Below are 12,220 nucleotides of genomic sequence, written 5' to 3'. Positions count from 1 at the left end.
GAATCTGAATCTGCACATTAGCAACTACTATTAGGATGCTGATGATATACTGTATATCAAGGAGATCTCTCTGGTCGGACACTGATGCTGGCTGTATACCTGCTGTCCAGCAGCTGCTCTCAAACTGCTGCCAAAGACCTACAACGCCACAGGCTGGTTGTGAGAGGCCAACCACCGTATAACATCCCCCAAGAGCTGCGTTTTTTGTAGCAGTTGATAGTCCTGGTTGAAAATTAAACAGCAAACGGCCCCAGATGGCAGGAAACAATTCACCAGACTACAAAGCTCTTTTCTTCAGAGAAATCGAGCGCACGCGCCTTACGACCTTTGACGAATATCTTCGAACCTGTCATGATTCATTGTATTGATCATTAAGGGTTGCACAGGCACCCCGCTCTACAAAGGGTTCGTTGACAAAGCCCTCGGGGAAACTTTGCCCTACACGGCTTCGTCTTTGGACGGACTGTCTAGCAAGGCAGCAAGAAGTGTAGGATACCGTTCGCAATTACTTCCGCGCATCTGAGGCAGATGCACCGCGGATATTTTCACCTATTATTGTATTGGAGGGCCTTGGGCGTTTGTTTCATCGCCGGCTACTAGCCAGCGAAAAGGACCTCGAAAGTTACGAGCGATTCGGCGTGGAAGACCATGTGCATGATGTGATTGCGGAGCTGTGTGAAATCCCAAATGCTCGAAGCGAATTCTCGCTGGGAGATGGGATTCAGTTCGAAAATCACGCCAATACCTTGGATAAGCTTGATTCAGATATATCAGGTGCAACGCATGGGACGCTTCGCCAGCCCAGTCCCGATCAGTTCTGCGTCCGTCGCCTGGATGATAGCACTAACACTCTGATCACCACAGGGGAGTTTAAGCCTCCCCACAAGCTCCCAGTGGAATATATTCGGGTAGGGCTCCGCCCAATGGAATTCTGGGAGGAGGTCGTTCAAAGGGAAACAGTTCCAACTGACCCCGCTCAGAAATTGAAATATATGCTGAACAGTTAACTGGAGCAGATTTGGCCCAAGAATATCATGTGATGATCCATGAAGGCCTCGAGTATTCCTATATAATAAATGGTTTCGCCCTTATCCTTCTTCATGTGCGCCATGATGATCCCGCGACGCTTTACTTCTATCTCTGCGAACCCAATATGGAAGTCAATACTGGAGATGAGCAGGCTTTGCAGGAGCCGAAGACAGCTATCGTTCAGGTTTTGTGCCTATGTCTAATGAGTTCTCCTTTGCGTCCTCGGGATATTCAGTGCGCAACGATGCAATTCAGCAGCTGCACGTGTGGGAAATAGATTTCGACTAGAGCTCAAATCCCGGAGGAGGAGCTTAAGGAAACCCCTCCCAGGCTCAGAATATTTTCCATCTTCCCCTTTGACGTCTCCAGCAACGGGAGACCGGCGAGCTCGTACGCGGTCCCAGCAGGCTGTGCACCTGAGGCAACCGCATACGACTCAGAACCCACTGATTCATCGGACACCGACTTGAACCAAGCACCACCCAGACGCAAGCGGAACCTCAGGCAGATCACATCATCCCCGTCCATACAGCAACCGCCACGGTCAAGACGCACCCACCGTAAGCAACAGAACCACCATGCAGAGCAATTTTGCACACAAAAGTGTCTACTCGGCCTTAAACATAGCCGCATGCTAGATGGCCAGTGCCCTAATGTGGAGCTTCACCGACGAGGCCGAGAGGGCAAGCATCATCTTATTACTGCAGATTGCCTGGTACAGCTGCTCAAGGAACAGCTGGATGAAAATCTTGATCACAAATGCACACCATTTGGAGACTGTGGTGCATTTGGAGCACCGTTCAAAATCACCTGCGCTACATATGGCTATACAGTGGTTGGAAAGGGGACGACGTCCCTCCTCTGGAATGAGGTCTCTCGCGAAGCAGATGTATACCGCATCCTCCAAAAGGCTCAGGGGTCTGCAGTCCCTGTGTTTCTTGGAGCGGTCGATCTGAGAATGGTCTACTTTCTACATCGGGGCGGACAGATACGCCACATGCTGCTCATGGCCTGGGGTGGTAAGGATACAACTAAGCACGAGCACTCCGAGGCGTTGACTCGCAAGATCAGGAGGTCTAACAGAGATATTCGAGCTTCGGGAGTTATACATAAGGACTTTCGTCATGGAAACGTTTTGTGGAATGATGAGCTACAACGGGCCCTAATCATTGACTTTCACCGCTCGGAGTTGGAGCGTCGACCGATAGAGAAGCGAGTGGAACTACGAAAGAGGTCACCATACAAAGTCGATCTCCTGGCCCTTTGGATTGAAGAAGTTTCGAACTTTTAAACTGATACCAGCATAGGCCTATACCCATGGAATCTCCTATCGTTTTCCGCCATCTATTATGTCATCTTTAATTTTATACCCCGAAATACCCAACAGGTGCCATCTATGCAATCCATGTATTCTCCTTTTGTATCAAATATACCAAAAAGAAGCAACGATCTAAACTTCTACCTTTTGCAACTCGGCGGGTAATGTTTGCACCTTCTCTCTGTATAGCTTCTCCGCCCGTTGCCAGACGGGGTGGGAGGTCCGGTTCTTGATCTCGAGCATGGACGGTAGGAGATCTGTGGAGAAGGCCTCGGATGACTCGGCTGGGAGAAGGCTTGGAAGGTGGTCGATTGCTGTTGAAAATCCGGATTTAGCCTCTTGCGTCTCCGTTTTGCAGGAGAAAAGTAACGCAAATAGCATAAGGTTGAGCACAAGCCACACTTACATATCACGCTGAGAGGAGGATTGGTGTAATTAAGCTGGAGGGTAGGTTTATCGAAGGTCTGTTGGGCAAGTCGATCAGCTGGAGTTTAGGAATAAATGAAAGTAGATGTACATACAGTGTTTACGTTGTAAATGGGCTAGAAAGCAAACAGTTAGCTCAAGGCCTGTATGAGTTACACAGATAATCAGGACTTACAATAGGATTGTTGGGATTAGTGGTATCACAGCTCTATAAATCCGCTGGGTTAGCGCCCTTGCGCCCAAAATTGGCGGGAGGAGTACATACCACGTCACACACAACAGAGAGCTTACGATTCGGGCTCTTGAGACTGTCCTCATCGACAAATGAAGGGATCTTGCTAGTGAGATAAATGCAGTTGATGAAGCTATCCGCCGTCAGCAATCCAGCACGTCTATTCTCCCACTGATAGCACATACATGTCGGATTCGACAATTTCGGTGAAAGGACCGCCCTTCGCCGTTTCTGCCATATCCCATCGGAGGATATCCTCGCAACCTGCCTTGACACATGCATCGACGGCTCCTCTATTGGACGTGTTAGTGCTATGCTTTTACTTCAAGCGATGTCCAAATGGGTCGGTTCACCTTCCGCAACGACCCAATGCACCGATAATCAGGACTCGTGGCTTGCGACCCGCAATCTTAGCTCCCCTTTCAATATCGGCACGGATCTGATTGACCATCTCATCCTCATTGACATAATAACCCTTCCCGCCGGTGAATTCGTCGACACCTGGAAGTGGGGTGCCATCCGGGTGCTCGAGCTGCCAGGCCCAGGTCTTCAATGAAAGCGCAGCACCGGCAAAGCCAGCATGATAACCAAAAGCGGCTACTCTTCGACCCGAGTCATCCTGTAATATGGAGCGTTAGCCCTGCGGCCTTTCCAGAAAGCCCTCGTAGGCCCCGGCACCAGGAGCTCAAACCTGCAGAAATTCCAAATCGTATAAAACACCCCCACCACGACTCCACCTTCCCAAAGCCTTCTCCCAACCTCCTTGGTTCTTGAAGCAATGCGCGAATGTGACGTGGTCGTGCACCAATGGGAAATCTTTGGTCTCATCAAGCTCCTTCAAACCCACGATGATTGAATCCTTGGGTGCATTAATCCAGCTTCCTTCGGCAACCAATTCGGCGCCAGCCTTCTCGAATTCCTCGTCCGGAAAAATTCGCTTGCGGAGAGCGGAGGTAGGTGACCGCTCGACCTTGATGTTGTAGCCGGCGTCGATAAGAGCACGGGTAGTCGACGGAGTGAGTGCGGATCTAGCTCGAGATTTGTTAGACTTGGGTGGTTTGGAATTGGAGGAGCATTAGGTGGGCCTCAATCGAGAAACCCAACGCAGTGATTCCTATCGTATGCTCGCCGAAAGACACGAGGAGTACGATCATACCTGTGCTCGAGAATCTTGTCCTCCGCACGGAGGTGGAGAGTTGTCCCAGCCATTTCTGAATGCAATTGGTAGGCAATTGAGCAAAATAACTTCTTTCTGTGTCACTGAGCTGAAGCAGAGTGTCTAGAGAATATGTCTCGAGCAGTCGCCATCAGAACCTCCTCTTGAAGAGGGGGAATCGCTGCGATGACTCAAACCCTTTATCGGCACTCCGTCCCTCACGTGATCTTCCCTTATCAAGGTTTCGCGCGAGGGGTGAAGAGTAGTTAAGGGCTTTTTTTCTCTCCAACACCTATCATCTGTATCCAGCCATGAATTGTCATAACTGCTGATGCTCAAACAAGTGACTCTGAAACAGTTTGATTTGGAGTGATTTAGCATATCAGTGTCCCATCAAAAACAACAAGCATCAGCTATTGTGGAACGCATCAAGCACAAGCTCCTATCAGGCCCAAGTGAATTCAGTAACTTGATGGGTGCGCTTTTTTAACATGTATTGGTCAGAGGAGCCAGATCTGTTCCTCTTCGACTAGCTGCAGAACCCATTAGACCTCAAACTTGTTTGAAAGGAAACCACAGGGGAAAAGGCTGAGTTCCCAACTCCGCCGGCTTTTGAAAGAGCCATACAGAAATGTGCGAGGATCAAACTCCCCTGGTTCTTCTTACTTCCTCCGCCCGCCAGCTGACTATAGCTGGACTGGTTGGTTGGCAATGACTATTGATGGCTTGAAAAAAGAAGCTACAATCACCTCTGGAGCACAGTAGGAGAACTAGCGCCTTTTCCTCTTATTATCCCTATGTACTTCCTGACTCCTTGTATTTCATGGCTGTTTGTGTCTTACCCTCTCTCTCCTTTTCACAGATGTGGTGGTCCATTGCTTTTCATGCTCGGTCAAGGCCTGGTAGCTGACAACCACCGCCGCACTCTTGCATACTGTCTCTTTCAACACCGACGGGATCACTGGGCCATCATGATCCGGGATCACTCACTGTTGGACCAGCACATGGATGGCAAGAATTACCTTCTTCGGAAATATTGGGAATACCTTCCATCTTATACTGCCAGATGAATGAAGTACGCTGGGATCCCTCAAAATCTGAGTATACAGAGCCAGAGATACCCGGGCATTAAATTTCCCCCTCATTTTACACAGTATGCAACCGCTGACATTCCTCTTGCCTACGGTCGTGACCTTCATTCTCGGGCAAGTACGCGTGGTCCAGGCGTCCTGTGATCCGTCAAACCAATACACCGCACTTACATTCACATCGAAGGCTTTGTATGAACTCAGCATGTCTTGCTACGACAAGACCACAGCCCAGAAAGTTTTGAAATGAATTCTTTGCCCGCCAGACCCGGCTCAGCGTCTTCCGTTGAGGGGAAAGGGAGAATAAACTTTTGATGTACAGCTCCTACGCCGGGGACAGAGTATTTGACTGGGCCGGGTTTGTTCCAGGTAGAGGACGACGGAAGAAAGCAGATCTGAACCTAGGATTCTGAACTGCGGAATGTAATTCGGAGTGAGTGGAAGGATCTACCCGGTCACAAAGACTCAACCAGGACGACATATTTCCCTTCGGCACCCTCCTGTACAGCCTAGTTAACTCCGAAGAACCTTGCAAAGGTTCGACTGACGACGACGTTGTCAAGCTTTACGCCACAGTCGCATTTCCCAATACCTCATGATGGCCCGTGGGTAGCCTTATCTACAAATGCTGGTGCGGGGAATATTCCAGTGCGTAGAAGCCGTTCATTTTTTTGTCCCTTTCTTGAGCTCCCTAATGGACCACATTAAGGAAGTGGACTTTTCTACATTTTCTACCACTTTCAAGGCAAAATTAAAGGCAATTTGAGCGATCTCGGATCAGTGCGCCAGGAAGATTGAAAGCTGTTATTGCATAGAGAGCAGGCAGTCAAGGTGCAGCAGGACGTGACCACCGTCAAGGGCATAACCTTTGAGCTTGCAGGCTTATTTACACACCTATAATGCGACTTTAGCTGTGATTTTTTTCAACCTCTTGATAGGCTTATCCTTCAAAGGCAAGCGATAATGAGATATGGAACGCCATCTTTAATCTCATCGCTAATTTGCTGTGGGCGTCAACTCGACAAGATACCTCAAGGGGGGTTGAGTTGCATCCAGTTCTTTCCAGGCATCGTTGGTGCTGCTCATGTTTGACCCCTTCTTGCTCCCGGATTACAAGGTCGCAGTTCAGCAAGTGTATGGAAGACCTAGGGAGGAACTAAAGCCGTGCTGAGAAATTTTACTGGACGATCTGTGGACAGTGTGGTTCCACAAACAGCAATATTCGGATGGCAGAATCCTTTTTGGGGGGGGGGGGGGTCTTTGTGGGATGATGAATAAAATGTGATGTGCCTCCTTTGCAGGAGTCCGAAGCCGGATGATAGATGTTTGCACTGATCGGATCGCCGAAAATGGTGAGATTCCAGGTCAGATTCATTAACGCTCTGCAAGTCATCTTCCCTAGACTGAGATGAAAGCCGATCTTCTGATGTGTCAGATTACATACATTGAGAATGTGAATGTGGTGAAGGATCGCTGGGACAAACTTGTGAAAATGTTCCTTTTAAACAGTTCTTTTGACTGATTCATTCATTTGAGATTTACTCAAACAAAGCCATTTATGATCCCATTTGTATTTGAGTTCCATAATTTGCAGCTGCGTCCAGGCAGAGGCCTGTCATGGAATCTGATCAAGAACTAGTTTGCCAGAAACCATCTGCTCTGTTGGCCTGTTGCAGCTCCTTTCAATAACTTGCTTCTTATGAACTTGTGAAACATGGAAAGCTGGAGCCTAAAACCTATGAAACTTGGCACAAGAGTAATCAGAAGGTTTACAGTAACTATGGAGAACACGAAGGGAGAGGTGTTTAGTTCGCCAATGAGGATTACAGCTCTCCCCCCACCTCGCCCTTCCTCACTCAGCTTCACTCCGCTTCACGCCCCTTCGCCCGGGCCTCAGGCCAAGCCAGAGTAAAGCTGATCCTCATCCCAAACCTGGCCCTCGAGCTAAAAGGGTATTTTTGTCGACACCATATGACATCTCTTTCTATGGCTTTTAGAGGTAGTATCAAGAGGGTTAATTCATGTTATCAGGTGATATGATGTCTCCGACGCAGCCCGGGTTGTAGCTCTACGCCCTCAGTCTTGGTTTAATCAACGAAGCCAATATCCAGGCATATTGTGATACGACGCTGACTCAATAGTAAACCACCGTGGTTCTGTGTAGCGTAACTTCTTGCCGCGACATGCGGGGCCTTTAACCGCGTCATGCGAGTATGGTCGGCTGGATGTAGAGTAGGATTTTGCTCTGGAAAGAGATGGGAAGGAAGAGGATTTGGGCTGGGAGGACGCAGAAGCTGTAGCGAATGCGTCTGTCTCGATAGATCGCGTGTTTGTGTTTCCGGAATCGGATGTGGTTGTCAAGGAGGGCTGACTTAGCCGCTTGAGCCCCTTGAATCTGATGGTCGGGTCGAAATTAATCAGTACAATCACTTGTCTGGGACCGTCCGGTTGTGAAGCTTTTGTTAAGTAAACAATCATCCTTTCATCAGCGGCCGCTTCGATCCGCCCCGACGCCGTGCGCGGACAGAGGAGCTGGAGAAGCTCCTCTGGGGCGTCATCTGGTGGCCAGAACTTGATTCCACGAGACTTGTAACGCTCTTCAGACCATTTAACAGGCACACCACAGCCGTGGAAATATTCTGGGGGGTATAAGGAACCACGTTCGACTTCTTCGCCCTGTTCGTCGATAGGACACTTACGTTTTCGAGAGCCAATGCGGAGACGCAATCGATCTGCTTGTGCAGAGAATCCTTTTGTTGGCCGTGGGTCATTAACGAGGTCAACAAATGACGACGCGGAGTGGTTGTACGTCCAAAATTTGGTTTTCGATAGTGGAAAATCTTTTCGAGAATCCGAAGTTCTCTCTTCAAAAGTATATTCATCATGATATTGCCGTCGTACACGTTTCCGTGGAGGAACATAGTTGGGTTTACTAAAAGCGTCAAGCGTACGGGTCAATGGATCATCATTTGGTAGTTCAGCAGCGCGCCTATAACAAGGAAATCCAGGACTCGGAGGCTCATCTCCAGGAAGGGGAGAATTGGCAGTCACCGGGTCGAGATCATCGGCCTCCCATTCAGCCTGAGCACTTGGACGGTCGATCGGTTGCATATAAAACGTCCTGTAGTTTTCACTGCCGCCATTTCGCCATTCTCGCCGACATTCAACGATGGTGAGATTTCCTGTCTCTTCATCCGTTTTCAGGGACAGGTCGGTCCAGGAATCGTTCAGGGGCCCTTCTTGATGCTGGCGTCGCCAACATCGCCGCCATATGGGCTGTGTTGGTTGCGAGAGAGGAATACGCACACAGACGTAGAACGATGTCCAGTCGACCTCCTCTTCTTCGTGTGATGTCTGGTTGGAGACCACGTAGAGATAGTCATCTCGTATTTCAAAACAGATAGTGGATCCGACCTCGGACCCTACGACATTTTCAAGCTGAAGAGGCCGTTTTGTGAGGTTACGGTCCTCGGGTAGGTACACTCCGTGAATTAGCCATTCCCTATAGTCAAAATGGTTATTTTGTACCTCTCCTGAATGTGTTCCGTAGTAAAGATATGACGCGTTGTTGCGTACAAAAAGCTCATCCGTTGAGTATAGTTGGCGCATGGTTCTGACGCGACTCGTGCCCACTTCGGAGAAAGTTGGGCGCACATCAAAAGCGACAAGCCAGGCAAGGCCAGCCCACTTGCATAAGCAAGAAGCAATGCCATCTGAATAATGAAGGAGGGTGATCTGGGTTCTTTCTCCGGAATCGTGGGGTTTTCGGCGGAGAACAACTTCAAAAAACGCCACTCTGACGTCGATAACCTGCTCCGTGTCATCCGCATCACGGACGTTCAAAACCCGTAGCGTATCGCGATATTTGTAACAGAGTACACCTTGCTTGAATTGGAAACTCTCCGCGTAGGCGACAACGCTTGCAGAGTAAGGCTGAGCGTTGGCCACAGCCTCCCGGACGTCAAACGCCCGTCTTATGGCTTGGCAGTAGCTGATTTGCCCACTTGCAGCCAACCTGCACTCAGCACTGTGGAACATAAACTTCTAGTAAGACGTGTCAGTGCTCAACATCTTTCCAGCCATGGGTGGGAGAGAGGGGGGGCATCGGGCAGGGCATGCGGGGCGCCATCCCATAATCAGGCATACCTGAGCAGATTTTCGGGCTGTCATGTCATCCTTCAACAGCTCGTACATTTCCCTGTTGACGAGACTCAAGTTGACGTAGTCGTCGGGCCCCAGATAGGAGGCAATCTCATGCCAAATGTCGAAAGGGATGGAGTCGAATTTTTGAGTCATGACAGTCGAGCGCGAACCGAACAAGGGAAACAAGAGCACACAAATCGCAGATGTCCCTCCGTCTCTTTAGCCAAACGCCCAGGTATTAACCTAGAGCGAAGCAAGTCTTCTTGGATTTCGAACTTTTCAAGGGCGGGGGATGTGCTGCTGGGGACGTGTGAGGCCGAGGACGACAGATCATCATGGAAAAGGGTATTATTGATAAGAATTTAGAGTCACTCTTTCAATCCAGAGCTGCGCTTCACTTGTTCAACAAGACTTTCTTGATTCAAACCAAGCATCAATGCGCCGTCCTATGAGCTGGAGTCGTTGAGCAGTGCTGTGATGCTGGTGTTATGTATGGGCGAAACTGCCAGGTTCACTTCTTTGGCATTGCCTAAAATATATCTGTGTCGCGAATCAAAATTGAGGCTCAAGTTTGGGACAAAAGGAGTTTTCAATGAGTGAAACATCTGTTCCTTTTGTTGAATGGTAGCAAGAGGCAAATATGAGGCTTAAAACACACATGTGGCCAACAAAACTTAACTCGTTATCTCTCCTTCTTGGACTAGAACTACATGTATACGCTGAGCTTGCTAGTTCACGAGTTAGCGCCCCGATCTCAGTTACATGGTTTCAATCAAGGTTCAGCCGAAACTTCGACGTGATTGAGCGGCTTTTCAGTGTTCCCATGCTGATTGGCAGTGGAACTCAACAATTCCGGGGAACGACAAGGCTGCGAAGCCTGAAGCGACAAGCCGTCATTGGCCCGAGGGTCTCGATTGGTATGAAGGACGGAAAAAGCAAAAGGCGACTGTCGATGACCTTTGTGCGGCTCTGCCTCAGGGATGGATTCTCACGATGCTGCAAATCACAGCCGAGACACCAAAGCTTCTGGCCCCTCATTGCCGCCAAGTCGTGCCACCCGACATTTCTTTTGGTCCCAACTCCAGCGAACCACCCGGGAGAGGGATCGGAGTGCACTAGCTCGTTGACGACTCCGTATGCCTGAAGTTACCAACTCGGTCGCTGGCCAAACGTTCCTTCGGCGAGCCACATGCTCGGTCTTGAGAAAGCGCTGGGATCATCTTCACTGTGTGGCTGAGTTTTGAGCTGTGGGATGCTGGCTCCGAGATAGGATGATCGCCGTCGCATGACCCCAGTGAAACTGGGACCATTAGGATGGCAGGCGACAAGGCCAAGGATACGTGGGAGATTACGTTGAGAAGGGCGTAGATCAGTCCGACCGTTCCTGGCAGATTGTGAAACCTACTGCCCCATTCTCGTCGGCAGCGACGTATCAGGCTCCAGGGGAGCATCGGCCAAACAAAGAGCCTCCAGAAAATCCGGATGAGCCCCTCGTCCAGCGGCCTCGAGCTTGGTAACTCGAGCACGAAGCTAATACGGGAAACTTCGTGCCACTATTCTTGCAACCCACAGAGTTGCCTGGACGCGAGTGTGATGGTGCGGGGACCTGCACGCTCTCCTTTCCTTTGAGGCTCAAGCAGGCCCCAAAGCTGGTCCGACACCATCGTTTCGGCACTAACTCCTTAGTGAACTAGTTGGTTGGGGCGGCTTCGATGGCACTTGGCCTGGTGCAATGAGTAATCATGACCACCACCCCCAGGCACGGCAAGGATCTCGTGCCCTGGGAACTTTAGGTCGGTGAACGCTGCGGCTTCAAGATCTCGTCATGAAACGATTCCAGATCTCAAAACGCTGGCGGCATTGATTCTTGATTGGACAGACGAGCGTGGTGCATTACACCCTTGCATGGTTGTGCCGGCTAAAGAAGCTTGATTGTCCCGCTTACTACTTTTTACGAAAAATTTTTACGAACTGAGCCCCAAGGGGACACTCTTTTCGCTTGGCTGTATTCTCTCCTTTGGAGTCGACGTCCACAGCAAGCGCCGGCCGCGCCGGCCATGGCTCTGAACTCAAGGGTATTGCCTGTTCATTTCATTCAGAGCCCCAGGAAGTCCAAACCACGCTTACGGCGTATCGCGTGGTCATTCTCACTCGGGGTTAAGCCTTCCAACCATCACCCAATGGGATCAGTGAGGGCCGTCGCTCCTGTCATGCGGGAATATAACATGGCTGAACAAGCACGTGGCAAAGTCAAAGTGCTCACTGGTCATAAATCGCTTTACTTTTGAAAATGATACGGTTCTGCGACGGGACACCGAGAGGGAATTGGAAGTAATTCACGGGTGGGCGATGTCTTCGCAGGGTAAACTGACCTCTTCCGGCGGCTCAAGCGCATAGTATTCTTCCCCCCCCCCCCCCGGCGGAGCGATGCGGAGGAACCCCTCATAATCGCGGCTCATCTTCCAAGAGAAGCCCGTGTACCAAAGGGATAGAACTTCCATTTTTGTTTCCCATGAGAAACCAGTTATTCTAGACCTTGTGCCCCGTGCCGATGCATTGAATGTCGGTCAACCCTCCTTGGCAGTGAGCGCTCACTGATTGGTGTTCATGCATTTTTGTTGCTTGCAAACGCTCCCGTCTGTCTGCGGTAATATAGTCCATGTACTCCGTATATGCTTACTTTGTTGATCATGCATCCCGTGAGCTTCCAAAGTCAACCGCCCCCAATTCAAGAACAAAAGTTCCAGATCACAATACTCCGGATGCTGTGGAACTTGCCGGAGTTCATTCCATACCCCATATTCTGTACTCCGTTCATACATATAGAG

General features: G+C 49.9%; 3 protein-coding genes across 3 annotated transcripts; 1 reads left to right on the top strand and 2 right to left on the bottom strand.

The window, feature by feature from the left end:
• Window positions 1-1,039: 1,039 nt before the first annotated feature.
• On the top strand, window positions 1,040-2,320 carry D8B26_004994 (uncharacterized protein; the record flags this gene model as incomplete). The annotated part of the gene is made up of 2 exons (XM_066124670.1): window positions 1,040-1,218; window positions 1,399-2,320. 2 exons carry the CDS (start codon window positions 1,040-1,042, stop codon window positions 2,318-2,320), a joined length of 1,101 nt encoding a protein of 366 aa, XP_065980751.1.
• On the bottom strand, window positions 2,222-4,323 carry LYS1_1 (Saccharopine dehydrogenase). The gene is made up of 9 exons (XM_066124669.1): window positions 4,162-4,323; window positions 3,697-4,033; window positions 3,359-3,624; window positions 3,191-3,298; window positions 3,039-3,138; window positions 2,949-2,981; window positions 2,869-2,889; window positions 2,754-2,811; window positions 2,222-2,661 (listed from the first exon to the last, which is right to left on the bottom strand). The coding sequence occupies exons 1-9, from the start codon at window positions 4,212-4,214 to the stop codon at window positions 2,480-2,482; spliced, it is 1,158 nt and encodes a 385-aa protein (XP_065980750.1). The 5' UTR covers window positions 4,215-4,323; the 3' UTR covers window positions 2,222-2,479.
• Window positions 4,324-6,812: 2,489 nt separating this feature from the next.
• On the bottom strand, window positions 6,813-9,715 carry D8B26_004992 (uncharacterized protein). The gene is made up of 2 exons (XM_003066750.2): window positions 9,396-9,715; window positions 6,813-9,293 (listed from the first exon to the last, which is right to left on the bottom strand). Exons 1-2 carry the CDS (start codon window positions 9,543-9,545, stop codon window positions 7,341-7,343), a joined length of 2,103 nt encoding a protein of 700 aa, XP_003066796.1. The 5' UTR covers window positions 9,546-9,715; the 3' UTR covers window positions 6,813-7,340.
• Window positions 9,716-12,220: the final 2,505 nt, after the last annotated feature.

This window comes from Coccidioides posadasii, chromosome 3 (assembly GCF_018416015.2).
Source record: "Coccidioides posadasii str. Silveira chromosome 3, complete sequence".
Taxonomy (NCBI): domain Eukaryota; kingdom Fungi; phylum Ascomycota; class Eurotiomycetes; order Onygenales; family Onygenaceae; genus Coccidioides; species Coccidioides posadasii.
The sequence above is the reverse complement of the archived record's forward strand: the minus strand, read 5'-3'. Positions and strand labels throughout refer to the sequence as shown.

Coding starts and splice junctions, on each gene's coding strand:
- D8B26_004992 (XM_003066750.2), bottom strand. CDS start 9,545: ATGACTCAAAAATTCGACTCCATCCCTTTCGACATTTGGCATGAGATT. Junction 9,294..9,395: donor CAGCCCGAAAATCTGCTCAG/GTATGCCTGATT, acceptor ACGTCTTACTAG/AAGTTTATGTTCCACAGTGC.
- LYS1_1 (XM_066124669.1), bottom strand. CDS start 4,214: ATGGCTGGGACAACTCTCCACCTCCGTGCGGAGGACAAGATTCTCGAG. Junction 3,625..3,696: donor ACGATTTGGAATTTCTGCAG/GTTTGAGCTCCT, acceptor TCCATATTACAG/GATGACTCGGGTCGAAGAGT. Junction 3,299..3,358: donor GCATTGGGTCGTTGCGGAAG/GTGAACCGACCC, acceptor CACGTCCAATAG/AGGAGCCGTCGATGCATGTG.